The sequence below is a fragment of the Psittacula echo genome (assembly GCF_963264785.1).
Source record: "Psittacula echo genome assembly, chromosome: 3".
NCBI lineage: Eukaryota > Metazoa > Chordata > Aves > Psittaciformes > Psittacidae > Psittacula > Psittacula echo.
Genome location: NC_137736.1, coordinates 117,222,330 through 117,238,016, shown reverse-complemented (window position 1 = coordinate 117,238,016; position 15,687 = coordinate 117,222,330). Strand labels below are relative to the sequence as shown.

General features: G+C 43.6%; 1 protein-coding gene across 1 annotated transcript; it reads right to left on the bottom strand.

Moving 5' to 3' along the window:
- Positions 1–3,050: 3,050 nt before the first annotated feature.
- Positions 3,051–13,775, bottom strand: LOC308219035 (transmembrane 4 L6 family member 1-like; the record flags this gene model as incomplete). Its single annotated transcript, XM_080613572.1, has 5 exons — positions 3,051–3,095; positions 3,155–3,341; positions 4,113–4,258; positions 10,121–10,186; positions 13,605–13,775. The coding sequence occupies 5 exons, from the start codon at positions 13,773–13,775 to the stop codon at positions 3,051–3,053; spliced, it is 615 nt and encodes a 204-aa protein (XP_080469698.1).
- Positions 13,776–15,687: the final 1,912 nt, after the last annotated feature.

The window sequence follows — 15,687 nt, the reverse complement described above, 5'->3', positions numbered from 1 at the left end:
CAGCCTTTGACTCATGCAAAAGGTGAATAAGGCGATCAAAACCCAGGAAGATTTCACCAAATTTTAGCCACCTTTAGGCATCTTGACTAAGTGAATTTTTAGCTTCCAAGAGAGGCATTTGCCTTGGTCACTCACACCCCTGTGTTGGTAGCTCCACCTGAGATACTTGGGTCTCTAGACATCTGCAAGTGGCTCTCAGGTATGACAGGGGACATGTACCACATTGCACCTGGATGGTTTGCTATATTTCAAATGGCACCAAATGCTGCTGTCTAGGGTAGACAACTGGATCTTCGTAGAATCATAGAATGGTAAGTGTTGGAAAGCACCTTAAGATCATCTAGTTCCAACCCGCAGATCTAGTTCCAATCTTGCCCAGAAAGGCAATGCCTCCCACCTGCCTCAGTCATCTCTTTCAGTGTGGGCTGGCGGAAGGCTGGCTGTCTCCATGGACTACGTAGCTTGATGCCTGTCCCAGAAAAGACTGCTTTTTGGTGGTTCAAGCTAGATACTTTAACTCTGTTTTCTGTATTGTTCCATGTCTCTTCCTACTGGAGCTAGTTTGAAGTCCTTTAGGTCACACAAATCGAGACTGAAAAATCACTTCAGAATGACAATATTTAATATTTACATATAACAGAGAGGCCAGTGATCGCACAGTTGGCAGGACAGAGGTGTCCCTGTAAGCATGCAGACATGGCACTGAACATCCCCAGGGCAGAACAGCTTGGAGCAAGCAGATGGCAGCAGTACAATGCATGTACTTTTCCACGCTGGAGGTGGCGTGTGCCATTGGGTACCGCTTCCTCTCCCAGTGCTGGCACAGCTCAAACTGGCTCTATCATTTAGATGAGAGTCAGGGAGGCAAGACTAAAGGATGAGGGCAAAGCTGGTGTTTAGGGATCATGAGGAGCTCATAGAGCACCTCTGCTGATGAAGGAGTCTGTCTGCGCCTGACTGCATGATGAATATCCTTGCTTCTAGCTGCCTCCTTGAGTCTTTTCCTGGTTGAATCAGTTGGCTTTATTTTGATGTCTGCTTTATATCATAGCACTGCCCAGGCTTCACTGCTGACAATGGGCATGAGCTATTTAAGCCACCTGGCAGGTTTGGATGCTCCTAGCTATGACTGCAAACTTTGACAAGTCTTACGCATCTTTTTCTTTTACAAAAGGTACTTTTAAGTTTTATAGGTCAAATTTCCTGCTTTAGGGGTGAAGTGATGCTCCAAGGCAGTATACTTGTGCTCCTCATCTAGCGCAGCTGACATTTTCTGCCCCATTTTATGTAAAGTGGACACTAATACAAAGCATTTTGTGTGCTGCGTTAGAGGACAGCACAACCACGTGTGTCTGCATTAACTGCGCTCAAATAACTTGCTCCTATGCTACAATGCAGAAATGTGAACTTTTGACTGAGAAAACATCTGTGTTTCTCTGTGAAAAATGGACTCCAAGTGCTTTAAATATATTCAGATTTTCACAACTGTGTACATGCATTCAGGATGGATAAAGATTATCTTTCACTTTGGCTGACTCAGGGAAGTCAGTGGCATGTCCAGGAATAAACCTTTGAGGAAGTCACTGAAATGATGGGGCTTCTGAAATTTGCTGGTCATGGACTTTAGCATCAAGGGCTTTATCTTGAGTGGTGATGGCGAATTACGCAGTTCCCGGTTGGGATTACTGTTGCTGTAACACCAAGACTGATGCAATTTATTGCCTTTCAGATTGTGTCTCTTATTTGCTACCAAGCTGCACATAATTACTACCTTTATCGATTTAAAGTTTATCTTTACCAGTTAATTGCTTTGTCCATGTGATCTATTCTAGAACAGCCCTACAGACCTTTGTGGAAATCAGTGAAATTCCTATGCAGTCTCCTGTGGGCAAAACGGGTGGTGAGGTTCTCCACTGTTTCATGAAACCAGACATTTCTAAACTCTTGCTGCAACCCCTATTGTCTATATAGACTCAAATACCACATCTCTTAGATGCTTCTGAAGAACTGATTTAGAAGTGCACTGACTTTGTCAAGCATGACAACAAGCTACTGAATGGGCACAAGGGGATTTAGCTCCAGAGTGGCTGAAAACTGTGCTTCAACTGCCTGCCTCTGTGGTGTCACATATGCCACCCAATACATTCCATGCACATCCTTATTTAAATCTGGAAGTGCCCAGTTAGCAAGTTGATAGCAACAGACAGGAGCTCATGGTGGGATTTTTCGGGGACGGGAGGTTATTTGCATTCAGCAAGAGAGCTCCTGCTTGGTGAAGCTGATGAATGTGTACATTAACAATGGTTCAGTTTCCCATATACACAAGGGGCAAATGGTGAGATTTATATGGGGACTGTTGTGTTTTATGTGCAAGTATGGCTGGCAGTCAGGACCAGACAGATTGGTGTTTTTGCCAATACCTACTGAGATCTAGTAGATATATTTAGAGAGATGAAAAGCTGCAGTCTCAGATCTAAGTGATCCAGACCTTTTCCACCCTGACTTCTTTATGAAAAAATCATTTTCCCCCAGGAAACTCCTGACATTTTAGGTTTTCTTTGTTGCTCCCTTATAAATACATCACAGTGCACTATCCTTATTGTATGTGAATCGGCAGCTCAGTGCTTGTCCTGTAGGTCATTCACATTCCAGAAATATTTGTCTGAAAGGCAATGAATGAAAGATAATTAATTAATATTCCAGGGGGATATCAGACTTACTGCAAGCATCTTGTACAGTGAAAATAAATAGTGAAAAGAAAGCAATGGTGATAACTGAAACTTCAGTTTCCTTCCATTTTCTAAAATGACATTTTTACTACTGTTGGCCAATTATAAACCCCTCTACTTCTCATCCCTCTCTCAGAAGCCAGAAGTCATTACCCTTCATCAAAAAGGCTTCTTGAATGGGGACACAACCACGCAACTAAGCATGTCAACAGATCACACTGCTCTGCTGTTTTGTTTGACTGGGCTACCTCTGACTACAGTGTGATGGAGAGACAGTGTGCAAGTGCATCTGTACTGCCTCAGCTCCCTGGAGGAGCTCATTCAGGGGCTGTGCTGATCTCTCTGCTCATGTACCATTATCAGAGCCTGAAAAAGAAAAGTGGTAAGAACATAAAGCACTCTGATATCTTTTCCTGCATACCAACCTTTCTTTTCCTCATGCATGTGCCACATATGAAGCCAGCGAGTCCATTGACAACTTGAATAAAACAAAGAATAGCTTCAATCGCACCAATGGCCAGGAGAATAGAGAAAAGGATGATATTCCAAAGGATGATGTTTTCAGGTTCTTTGCAAATGCTCCATGTTGTCTGATTGAATAAATAATTGCCTCTGTGATAGAGAAAAATAATTGGCAACGTATTAGAAAACACAAATTTGAGAATGCTTTCTGTGTTTTCTGGCATTACACTTTCTGAACTTGATTGAAAAAAGTGAGTCTCAAATTCTACTATAATTGGTGAAAGCTGATGATTCTCTTCAGAATTCCCTTTGCAGAGGTGCAATTGATGACTAGGGAAGTGAGACACATCTGTACTTTGTTGCATGCACAAGAATCTTCCTTTCGTTTCGTGGCAGTGTCAGTAACTAAAGGGAAAGGATCATAAGGATTTTAAAACATGTCTCCATATTCTCCATTTTCTGCTGTGCTATCTCAGCCCCGTCTATCCATCACCTCTACCTCTGTCTTGAAGAACATGGCTGCCAAGGTTAACTTAATGATTCAGAGAAGATTTTTGTTTTGCTTTTCAGAAGTTGTTAGAGTAGACTCATTTCATGATGATTTAGCAGATATAGTTATCAAACATTTCCTTTTGACTCCAATGTGAGTCACAGCTCAGCAGCCTTTTGAAAGCCTGGTGCAACTTGCTCAAGGGGCTGCCGGCAAGCACAACAAAAGAAACTCAAGCAGTTTTCCCAGAAATGATTCCTTGGTCAAAGAACTGACCAGCTGCAACATGGTACTCAGAGGAATGTGAATTTAGATGTAGACAGGGGAGACCATCAGTTCACTTTGGAAAAGTCCTAATTTTATATAGAAAGATGAGGGGAAAGTTAGGGAAGGCAAAGTTGGAGGAATTAAGGTTAGGGAGTCATACTCACTCCAGAGTGTTGTTCCTGAAAGGATAGAGATATTCTCCATCCCCTGTGTCACACAGAGGGCCCCCCATCAGCCCCAGTGAGGAGATGACCACACAATATGTTCCTCCGGCAAATCCCAGCACAGCCAGGACCACTGATAGCAACATCTGAAAGAGAAAAGACCATCAGCATCACATGCACAGAGGCTTCAGCAGCATGGAAAGCTTACACTGACTGGGAAGGAATTATCTTTATCTGTTTCTTATTGTATGCCAAAAGCCATAGCAACAGCATGATATTTGTGGGAATAAAAATCAGCTGACTATCGGACTGTGTAGCTATCCTTACATGTGAAAGGATTTCAAACTGTATTTGCTTTTCTTTGAAAAGTGGGTAAGCCAGAGCTTTACTTGTCCAGAGATCTATATTTGACCCATCAATTCAGAAAAACCTGGTGGGACATCTTTCAAAAAGCCAGTAATAAGCCAGTACTGGCTTGATGTCATCCATATCATGTGCTTTGACACTTCCATCTCTTGACCAAGAGCACCTTTCTCAGCTCTCATACCAACAGAAACTAGCAAGCAGCTACTGAACCAGGTATGAAAGCGACAGAAGATACATTAGTGGTTTTGCTAATTGATGAGGAATGCAAAAAAAAGTGGCTTTTATTGCTACTTCTTTAAGTTTTGCAACAGCCTGACATGTGGTTACCACTGCTCGTGTTGAGAAACCTAATTGTGCTGCATGTGGCAACCATCAGTGACTTCGAATTATATGTAATTCACTTATACTTTTTACATTGGCCACTCCCATGGAAACACCACCTTTACTCAGTTTTGGGGTAGTTTTCTGTTAATGAATAGATTGTACCTCATTGATGTTTGCATATAGCAACAAGAATATCAGGAGGGTGCTACTGGTGATGTATCTGGGACAGGCTTCCCACTAGTCTTGTTGAAAGTCACTGCTTGTGATTGTTCACAACTCTGCCAAGAAGGAAAAGAGAGGATAAACTCTGGAGGAGACTGACAGAGCCAAGGGGAGGCTTGGACTGGGGTAAGGAAGTGAGACTGCCTCGGAGTCAGGGCAGAGGCACAGCTGAGGAAGCACAGGGGAAACACTCCCATCCATGACTTGGGTTTGAAGCCAAATACCACAGGCCTCATATTTCCCTATTGCCAGCAAATACCAGTGGAATTTAAAGCCCACAAGGAAGGTAGAAACATTCTCGTACTGACAGCAGCCCCACAGAGCTCTGCACTAGAGAGTTAGATGGAAATATCCACCATCCATGTTATAGATTTGCGACATAGTCTTGAATTCACTGCCTAAACATGTTCAAGCAAACATGAATGTTTGTGCATGCAGTTTCCAACTTGCCAGCTGATGACTGCTTTCTGTAAAACGTTGTATGCTGCTGGTGTGTGAGTTGACTCATTTTTGAGTGTTGCTTGTGTGTTGTTTTGCCTTTAAAGCAATCCCTGAGTTAGAAGTTGCTGTGATTTCTCACGAGATTTATTTAATCATTACTGATTAATAACTCAGTCTTTTTTTTGCAAAGGTGGATGCTCTTTTTGTCTTTATCAGTATGCTGGCTGAGTTGCCTCTTAGCAGGGCTTCATTGTCAGCAAATGTAGGTAATTCAGTATATTGTCCTGGACCAGAGCAGTGCCTGGGTTGTAGCTGATGCACTGTCTCTCATAATAAGATCACCAGCCATTCCTTGCAGTGAAAGTGAGTGACTGATACTCTGTCTGAAACTGCTGCCTGTGCTGAACTTTCTTTTTTTGAACCTTCTCCTCTGTTTTCTCATTTATTTCAACTGTGCATTCTTGATTGAAGGATCTTAATTATGCTAAAGACTAGTTTTAGCACAGCATAGCAGTATGGGGCATCCGAAAGGTAATTATGATAGCAAAAGTCAAATGGTCATTTGCTATTACTATGCTTTATGACAGTGATTAGTACTAGTAGTACTTGTCAGTGCTATCTTTGATGACTCTTCTCTGACACACGATTCTCTCATCTGAAATCTGTTGGCTGTATGACTAACTTCATCTCATCTATTTCCCTTACTGTGCATGCGGTCACATAGACAAGGACTTTACTGTTTGAAGCTGCTGTAGCTGTTAGATTTCCTCAGCATTTTCTAGACCTGCAGTTGTATTTCCCCATTATATCTACCATTTTGTAGACTTTTCTGAAGGGTTGCCCCATAATCTGTGGAAATACAAGAATTTTATTAACTGTTTCATCATCTCAACCTTTCAGCATTTTCCTGGCGAGCTGAGGGGGACTTTTAGCGTTTATTTTTGAGCATTTGCATCAGCTGTTTTTGGTGAAGTTACCAAGTTCCTCCTGTTCCAGCTTATGCTGCTCTTTATTGCCCTGGTTCTGGTTTCATGCACATTTCTTCTCTGTTTCTTTCTCTCTTCTTTCACCTGTTTTGGGTTTTTTTGTGGAATTAACATTCCGTCTGGTTATCCAGATATCGTTGTTTATTTAAGTTTCTTTGTCTGCAAAGCTGCTATGGCTATTCTTGTTCTACCAGTAACTCTAAAGGAAAGCTTAAAGTCAAATATTGGAGTATGTTTGCAGATGCAATGGCAGAAGCTGCATTTTGAGGGGCCTTTTTTCCATATTGTGCCAGTTAGTGGATGCTTTCAGATGTGTTCATGGTAAGACATGGAAGCTTTGTAAATCTGTGAACTTTGCAAAGTCATTACTTGTATTATGCAAGGACAAGAAGCCATCTAGGTATGTTTGCAGGCAACAATTTGAAATGGATTAATGAAAAAACTTACTCAATGCAGCACATAGTCATCAGGAACTGGAGAATTCAATAAAGAGAATAAAAAGGATGAGAAATATAGCAATTATTATTACTATTGTTGATACTTCAGCAGAAGGTAAAGGCCTTGATGAAGTCTGAAGCTATTAAACCAGGAATTGTGCAAAATATAATAGGATTGAGTCCCTATCCTGAGGAAAATGGTAATGTTCTGATTGAATAATAATTTTGACCAGTATTAGTTCTCAAGAGGGTTTTTTTGCCCCTATGAAAAACAATGCTGAGTATTCAGTATAAATAATCATTTAATACCTAAGGTTCCCAAAGCAGAACAGTGGCCAAACAAACCTTTGGATTACAGAGGCTCCTGAGTAGCTCCAGTGTGGGTTAGTTCCCTGACAATAGGTGGAAGCTGGTGGACACACCACCAAAAGCCTGGTGACTCACACCATACAAACCCTGCCTTGGGTATACAGCCTATAGTCAGGGCATCTGAGCAACCCTGCTGTGGGCGTTTACGCTTCTTCCCACTATCCTCAAAGCAAAGTTTCCTGAGGTTTCTTCTCCTGAAGAAGCACATCATTGGCCTTCAGATTTCTCTGCAACACTCACCTCTTTTTGGATGTCTGAAAATCACCCATCCCCAGGAGCTGTGCAGGGGAAACTATTGTTTTTAATACCATTCATAGCCACTAGCTCTTTGCTCATGTCCCCATCTCATCTCTACTTTGAGCCACATTCTGTTTAAAACAGGGTGAAATGTAAAGCTTCACCCCTTTCCATCTCAAAGAGGTGGGCAATTCCCACAGTCCCAGAAGGCAGCATTTTCAAAGATACACTGTCCCCACTAAGCCTATTCTCTAGTAGTACTACCCTATTATTGAATAATAGAGACTTTGCCCTTGAGTAGTTTCATCACCTGGCCATCAGCTAACTATCTTTATACAAATATCGTAGCACATAATCATAGAATCACAGAATCATAGAATCATAGAATTATAGAATCACAGAATGGTTTGGGTTGGAAAGGACCTTAAACATCATCTAGTTCCAACCCCTCTTCCATGGGTAGGGACACCTTCCACTAGACCAGGTTGCTCAAAGCCCCATCTAATAATCAAACTACCTTCTCAACAATGTCTATTGTATTCCTCTATAACAGCAAATAAGGAAGAGCTTGTAAGTAACCCATCAGTGATGGGAAAGTGCAGACAGAATACTTGGTATCTGTGTGCTGCTTCCAGGAATGGCTTAGACAGTGAAAAGGTGGTGGAGGGGAATGGAGGAGAATGGGTGTTTCGTGGATGCAGGCTGCTGGACAGCGCGGTGCTACCACCTGCATTAGTGGGCTGGAGGAGTGAACCCAGCCAGTCCAGGGATGTTTGACTCCTGGCTCTGTAATATTTAGTGCTAGGATGAAGGATGGAGAAGAGAGAAATGAGACGCCGTGCAAACTGAGCCCAGTTCAGCTGGATTCCCTCCTGACTTACCACATTCATCCACATTATGGCTGTTTTCACCACGTTATGCCTGTTTTCACCACCGCTTTCTACCTCACTCAGAATGAGGAGAAGCAGCTGTCTCAGGCTCTCGGTTCAGGGTGCCTAGACTCAACCCCAGCTCTGCAACTGCTGACTTGGGTGTTGTTAGCATCATTTTTGTGCATGTGACATTGTGTAAAATCAATGCAAGGGCATGTCCCTTGGGATGTACTTGTTGATATGAATGAAAAATATTAATCTGTCATTATGAATAATGAATTACTTAAGTAAAACATCTTGAAGAGGTAAAGGTCTTCTTATGGATGAAACTAAATATTAATTGGAGAGTACAGAAGAGACATGCTTTGTTGTATGGAATCTCTCATTCCAGGCTGCTTCTGGGAAGGCTGCAGACTAAAAATAACATTTCTAAATCAAATTATTTTTGCTAATAATGATAACCACACAGAAGTCTATGCCCAGGACACAAGGATTAATGGGGATCATAGAATCATAGAATAGTTAGGGTTGGAAAGGACCTTAAGATCATCTAGTTCCAACCCCCCTGCCATGGGCAGGGACACCCCACACTAAACCATGACACCCAAGGCCTCATCCAACCTGGCCTTGAACACCGCCAAGGATGGAGCATTCACAACCTCCCTGGGCAACCCATTCCAGTGCCTCACCACCCTCTCAGTAAAGAATTTCTTCCTTAGATCCAATCTAAACTTCCCCTGTTTAAGTTTGAACCCATTACCCCTTGTCCTGTCACTACAGTCCCTGATGAAGAGTCCCTCCCCAGCATCCTTGTAGGCCCCCTTCAGATACTGGAAGGCTGCTATGAGGTCTCCACGCAGCCTTCTCTTCTCCAGGCTGAACAGCCCCAACTTTCTCAGCCTGTCTCCATACGGGAGGTGCTCCAGTCCCCTGATCATCCTCGTGGCCCTCCTCTGCACTTGTTCCAACAGTTCCATGTCCTTTTTATGTTGAGGACACCAGAACTGCACACAATACTCCAAGTGAGGTCTCACAATGCCTGTGCATGACATGTTGCTTTCTAATATTCTTAATTATCAAGGGAAAAAGTCTCTCTAGCTTTTCTCCTGATGGCAGAGAGCCCAAATTGCATTTGCACCTTTTATGTGCATAATGCTTGGAAAAATGTGTGCTGCAGGTCAGAGCTGCAGGAAGCAAAGCGGGCTCCTTAGTGCCAGCCACAGCAACTCGGGCTTTTAGCATGGGCCTGCAAAGCAGCGGACCTATCTGCCCCTACAGAGGTAAGCAGGGATGCACCCGGTAAGCAGGGATGCACCTGTGGAAAAACAAATTGCCATGGAAGGGTATTGGGAAATAGGATCAATTGGAAGCAGAAAGAACAGGCAGCTGTCTCAATCTTTAGGGTTGTCTTGAGCAGAAGGAAGCTGGAGCCAGATTTTACTTTATGTGGGATGAAGTAGGGAAGCTTTGTACCCCTCTGCCCTCAGCATTGTGCATAAATGCTCCAGCATCTGCCTCAGCTGAGTACACTACCCTTCCTATCAGTGGCTATCATAACATTCTTGTTGGCTAACTGAGCTCTCAGCTCCAGCCCAGGGACGCTGTAGATCAAGATCCTCTTCTGCATTTCCCTGACAAGGCTGTTGATGGTGGTGCTATGGTTTGTCATTGTACATTTCCACCTGCTGAGCAGTCATTTAAGAGCTATTGCACAAACCCCATAGTGCCATTTCAACACTTAAATATCCACTTACCCCACATCTGTTAGCGCAACATCCTGCTCCTCCTGCTCCCAGCATCATGAATGCTGGTAAAATAACCTGTGAGAAAAGAACAAGCTGAATTGATGTGCAGTACTTCTGCTGGGATGAGTTTTAAAGCCTAGGAGCTGGAGCATCATGTTCCTCAAACGCAAACCTCCTTCTGCCTCTTCTCTGTGAGCTACACTTGCTTAGGCATTGGTGCTTGCTGAAGAGAAACTCTAACTTACAGCTAGAGCTGGCTGGCAAGTTTCTGGTACAGTGATTCTGATTGCTGAATCTATGCTCCTTTTCAGCAGGGTTTTGTTGGGTTTTTTTAAGAATAAATGTGTCAGTTTTGGGAAAATGGAATTTCTGTTTGGAAAAGATGCATCAGTGAAGTAAGAACTATGCCAGCTTAAGTCTTCTGAGCATCCTGCTCTGCATTACAATTGGGAAATCAGTCTTAAACTTCCCGAAACACATCTGGCTTTGGATCTTTGTGCTAAGCTTCTGGAAAACCTACAGAATGGACTTCTCCAAACAGGGAACTCCCAGTTAACATGAACTTTCTCCATGGTAATTATCAGGTGGAGCTGGACTGATATAATGAAGTCAGTAACCATCTGTGTCTCAGGATATAATGTCACCTTAGAGAAGCACTCTGGAGATAGGAAAAGCTGCATTTAGTTTGATAGCTAGAGGGCAAGAAAGCTTTTGTGGGTCTAGCTGTGCTGTGCAGCCAGAGCATTCCTGCTGCCTTGCCTCTGCCCACCCCTGCTTGTGTAAGCATTTCAAAGAGCAACGCAAGACAATGTGTATTTGAGAAAGTAGGAAATGGTGCCTATAAATTTAATGGAAGAAGAAGCAGCCAAACAAATGAACAAATAAGCTGAAAGCTGTACAAGCAGCCTGAGTAGATATTGGACAGATGTTGTCCCATGTAGGGCAGGGAGAACACAATGTCCATGGTGAATGAAGACAAGGGAATTTATACATGTACTGACTATCATTATTAGACTGTGTAGGACAGTGCCATGAAACGTGCTTAGATTTGCAGACCCCATAGTATGTTTCAAAGGATTTACTCTCTGTTGCCTTTTATACACACCACAGGGGCAGCCTCCAGCACCTGCAGCGGCACCTGGACCACAGCTGGAGACCTGCAGATGTAGAGCATTGAGGTTAAAAAGACTCTCCTCTTCCTGGAAAGAAATGAGCTCCAAAATAACCAGAGGTGGTCCCCAAGGCAGCCTCAGCCCCAGCATGCTGCTGCCTGCCATTCAGGAGAGCTAATACCTCTGCCCATCAAAACAACACTCCCTGTCCTCCAGGGCTATCTTTCTCTGTTGGAAGTTTCCCATCTAGGCTGTGAACAGCTTTGTATCATCTATTAGCCTGGCTCAGGATGAAGGGTTTTCTTAGAAGCCTGATTATAAATACCTGCCTTTTGACATGGGAATGAGAATTCGTTAGATTTGGCTGTGAGTAAAATGAGGGCTATGCATGAGCCGTTGCTCAGTCAGGCATTTTCCAGCGTTGCACACTGGCTTCCATTAGGAAAAGTGTTCCTATGGCACACAGAGCCAGTCTTTCCACCCTAAGCTTTTGAAATAAGGAAATGGAGAGGTTTTCACGTCATATAAATCTCCATTAGGGAAGCAGCAGAGGAGGAGGAAAGGGTGGGGCTGGCTACTCGGCCAAAAGTGAGCTGATCATATAGGCTCTATCAGCCTACAGATGAGCTCCCAGGTGGAGGCAGGTTTGCTCACTCATAGAGCCACGTCAGGCTCTTATGAAGTTTCCTCCACAGCCCTGGCTCTGGAGCCTGTGTCCCGGTTACAGGGAGATCCTCCAAGGCTGGACAACCCGTTCATGACTTTCTGAGTTTCCTCTGGGGAGAAGCTGGGTGCATGGGGGAACACATTGCAGCCTGCTCTGTCCAAACTATGGAGTCAGGATACAGACCAGGCTCCAGTCATGGAGCCTGGCTTAGCTCCCTAGGAGGCCTGAAAGCTAACCTTCATTTTCCCATGCTTCCACCACCTGAAAATGGAGCTGACAGTAATGCTTTCTTTCCCATTCTCTTCACCTGTGGGCATTTGTCATGCTGTTTTCTGGGAAACACGCACACTCAACAGCATTGTTTGTGGATCAATAATTACTCCTCATGCTGTGTTCTGAAGATCAATGCACATGCAAATTTTTCCTCCTCCCCTCTCACTTGCTGTTCTCATTTTTGATGTATGCAGTGCTGGCCACAGGCAAGTCTGTGAGAAAGCCTTTAAAGAAGGCATGTTTTCAATGAGCCTGTGATGCTGTCATGCCTAACATCTGCCTTTCCTTTCATTGAACGCCAATGACTCCTGGGCTTGCAGTGATATGAATTTTCCACAGGTGTCTCCTGTAGTTCCACTTGTTGCTTTAGGCTTCCTTCACAAACTCATGCTTACGTTCAAGCTCAGCATGAGTAATAGGCCCAAGTGGTAGCTGGAAGATGAAGTAGGCAAGCTGCTGGTGAAGAACGATTTATACCCTGTTTCTGCTTTGGGAAATATGACTCTGAACCACAACCACTGTAGCTTTTACATAGACTTAAGTGGCAGCTGCATCATGGCCTGGCTGTGAATGAGATTTCCTTTTTTCTAAGCTAATTATTCTGAAACACTCATTTTATTTGATGTGCAGGTAGCCAGCTCTGTGCCAGTGTGCCATCTGCCTGGGCTGCGTAACAGCCAGTGCTTGTCACAGGCATGTTACTCGTTCAGCTTTTTATCTGCACTTGGGTGGGTCATTGGGAGAGCATAAAGGGAGCAGGCTTTCTAATGAACTGGAAAGGTCAGCATTCCCAAACATGTTCCCTTTTAGTTATGGATATTCACATAAAAGCCAACTTTCCTAAGTGGTGGGATGGAGAACTGGGTACAGAAGAGCACAAACAAACCAGATCAAACCCGAAAGGAGTTAAGTGGGTGTGTGGGATCATGGGAGGCATTTGGGATTTAGGACGTTTGCAGCTCCACATTTGTTGTGTTGACTGGGTCTCTAAAAAACACCTACTGAAACATGCTTCAATTTTGCCCTTAATGGTTTTCTTGTGAGTTAAGTGAGCACCGAATCAGTTAGAAGAGTAATTCGGGGTGCAGACAATAGTTAAAACTCCCCGCATCCAGCTGAGCTTAGGACCTCAGTTTTGCTTTGACTCATGGAGGATGAACACCCATGTCACCCTTCTCCACAGCGAGAAGTAAGTCCTATTGTTTCCTCCTGCCTTGGAGTCTTCATATTTGTTTCAGGAATACCTCATATCCCTGTGATTAGGGACTTTTTCAGTTTTGAACGAACTTTGTGAGTCCTGTACCCAACTTCCCAGTTAAGCTGGCCACATGTTTATGCAAAACATGTTTCCATGACTTTTTTTTTGTGTTATACTTACCCCTGGATTTAAACAAACCCCAAACCAAACCCATAAGAAACAGCAGCAACAATTCTCTCTTACCAGTATCCCAGCTCCCAGAATGCCATGGAAAAACCAGACCAGATCAGTTATCTCACTGAGCTGCAGAACTTGTCCATTGGGGAAGTACAGGAGGATGTTGCAGACTATGGCACAGGCTGCCAGTGGGAACAGGGTGATCCCAATGCACTTCGAACACTTCCCTGTGCACATGGTAGCTCTCTGCTGAGGAAAGATGCAGAGAGGTTTGGGTTACTGCAGCACAGGGAGCACGGGGTTTCAGCAGTTTTCTTCTTTCATGAAAGAAGGGTCAGTTTTCAAGCAAGAAATGTTCCAGTTAAGGCACAGATAATCCTGTTCTACAGAGCCTGTTCCCTTCAGAGACTTTATTTAAAGTGGAATTATTAAAAACTGGAATGTTTAATTGAATTTATTCAAATTTGCCAGGACTAAACATGTGTTGGTATGAAATGAACAGAGAGTTTTGTTTTAGTTTTAATGGACAACTGGGAGACTCAGTAACAAAACCATGGATGCACAAACTGATACCCTGGCTAGCAGACTTCATGATGGGGCTAAGGGTGGAAGGAGAGGTGGATGCACCAGGTTGTCTAGGACCACTGCCTTGGGAAGCTGATTTGATGTCATCTCCTGCACTGAAGGTCTGGAAAAGCAGAAGACTGCCAGGAATGCCATAAAACCATTCAACCTGCCTTGGTGCTGGAGCAGCACGAGGAGCCTTGCCAGGGCCCCACCAGCTGCATTTTCTCTATTTCAGTCAAAAATACACTGTCAGCAAGACCTGCAGAAACTTTCATTACTGTTTTCTATGACATGCTTACTCTGCACATAAGGATAGATAAGACTGTTGGTTATATGACTGTTTGGCACCCACCCTCAAATATCTGAAAAACTGGAAACATGTCCAATCCTATTTGCTAAGAGCAAGTCACGAAGCCATCCCAACTCATTTTCAGAGATCTCCCATAACGTATAAAACAGCAGGTTATTATTTCACAGCAGTAAGGTTCTTTTAAAATCAAGAATCAACATAAATAATAAATCGTTGGAAGAGGCCTCCAGTCCTATCTCCGGCTGAAAGCAGCACTACTCCCAACACTAGGTCACTGCGCCAGCCATGGCTTTGTGTCACTGACCTTTGAACCCCCCCAAAGATGGAGCTAATAACACCCCTCTGGGTGATCTGTCGCAGAGCTGCCTCAGCCTCCTGGTGAAAAAGTCTTTCCTTATGTCCAATCTGAATCTTCCAAGCTGTAAACATGGCTGTTGCTCCCATGCTCTTCCACCACTCCATCACCTCTGTCACTCCCTTACAAGTTTGTTGTAGGCTGCTATTAGAGCCCTCTTCACCAAAGTGAGCAACCTCAGCTCATACTGCACCTACACTGTGACCTACAGCCAAAGAGAAAAGGCTGATGAGCACAAAAATGGATCAGCAGCTATTTCTTCATGTCAGGTTGGAAATTTCAGACTTCTGGGTAAGAGATCATTGAACTTTTAGACTGCCACTAACTTCATGGCACAAACTGATCACAACTTCTTCATGATGCTTTATCATAGTAAAAACATCACTCCAGCTCAAGGCTTTCAAATACATAAAAATGCCAAATATCAATCTGTGTGTTTCTGTCCTCATAGAAAGCTGACAGTTTATGACAGAGGCTTTGGTCTCCCATGCACAAGATACAAAATATAAGAGAAGGAAGATGATCTGGACACACACCATTTCAGAACATGTGTTACACACATACACATGCAGCCATGCACGCACAAATGCTATGCTTGCCACATGCAAGCAGTTTTTGTAATAACAAAGGCAGCAAACAGCGAAATATCCCTCAATTTAGTCATGTGCATTGCCTAATCCTGAAAGTTTTGTGACAGAAGTTGGTGTTGAAAAGGTATTAAGCAGGTTGGGAGTATAGGAGTCAATCAAGGTTGGGTTCCCAAGCAAAAAAGCCCAGGTGAAAGACAGCATGAAGACATTTGAGAAAGCCAGAGGCAGGCTGAAACCAGCTTCATTGACAGAACAAAGACAGCAGGAGGTGTGGTAAGTCATGAAGGCAGACCATTGTCCTCAGACCTCTGTAACTCAGAGGGAAAG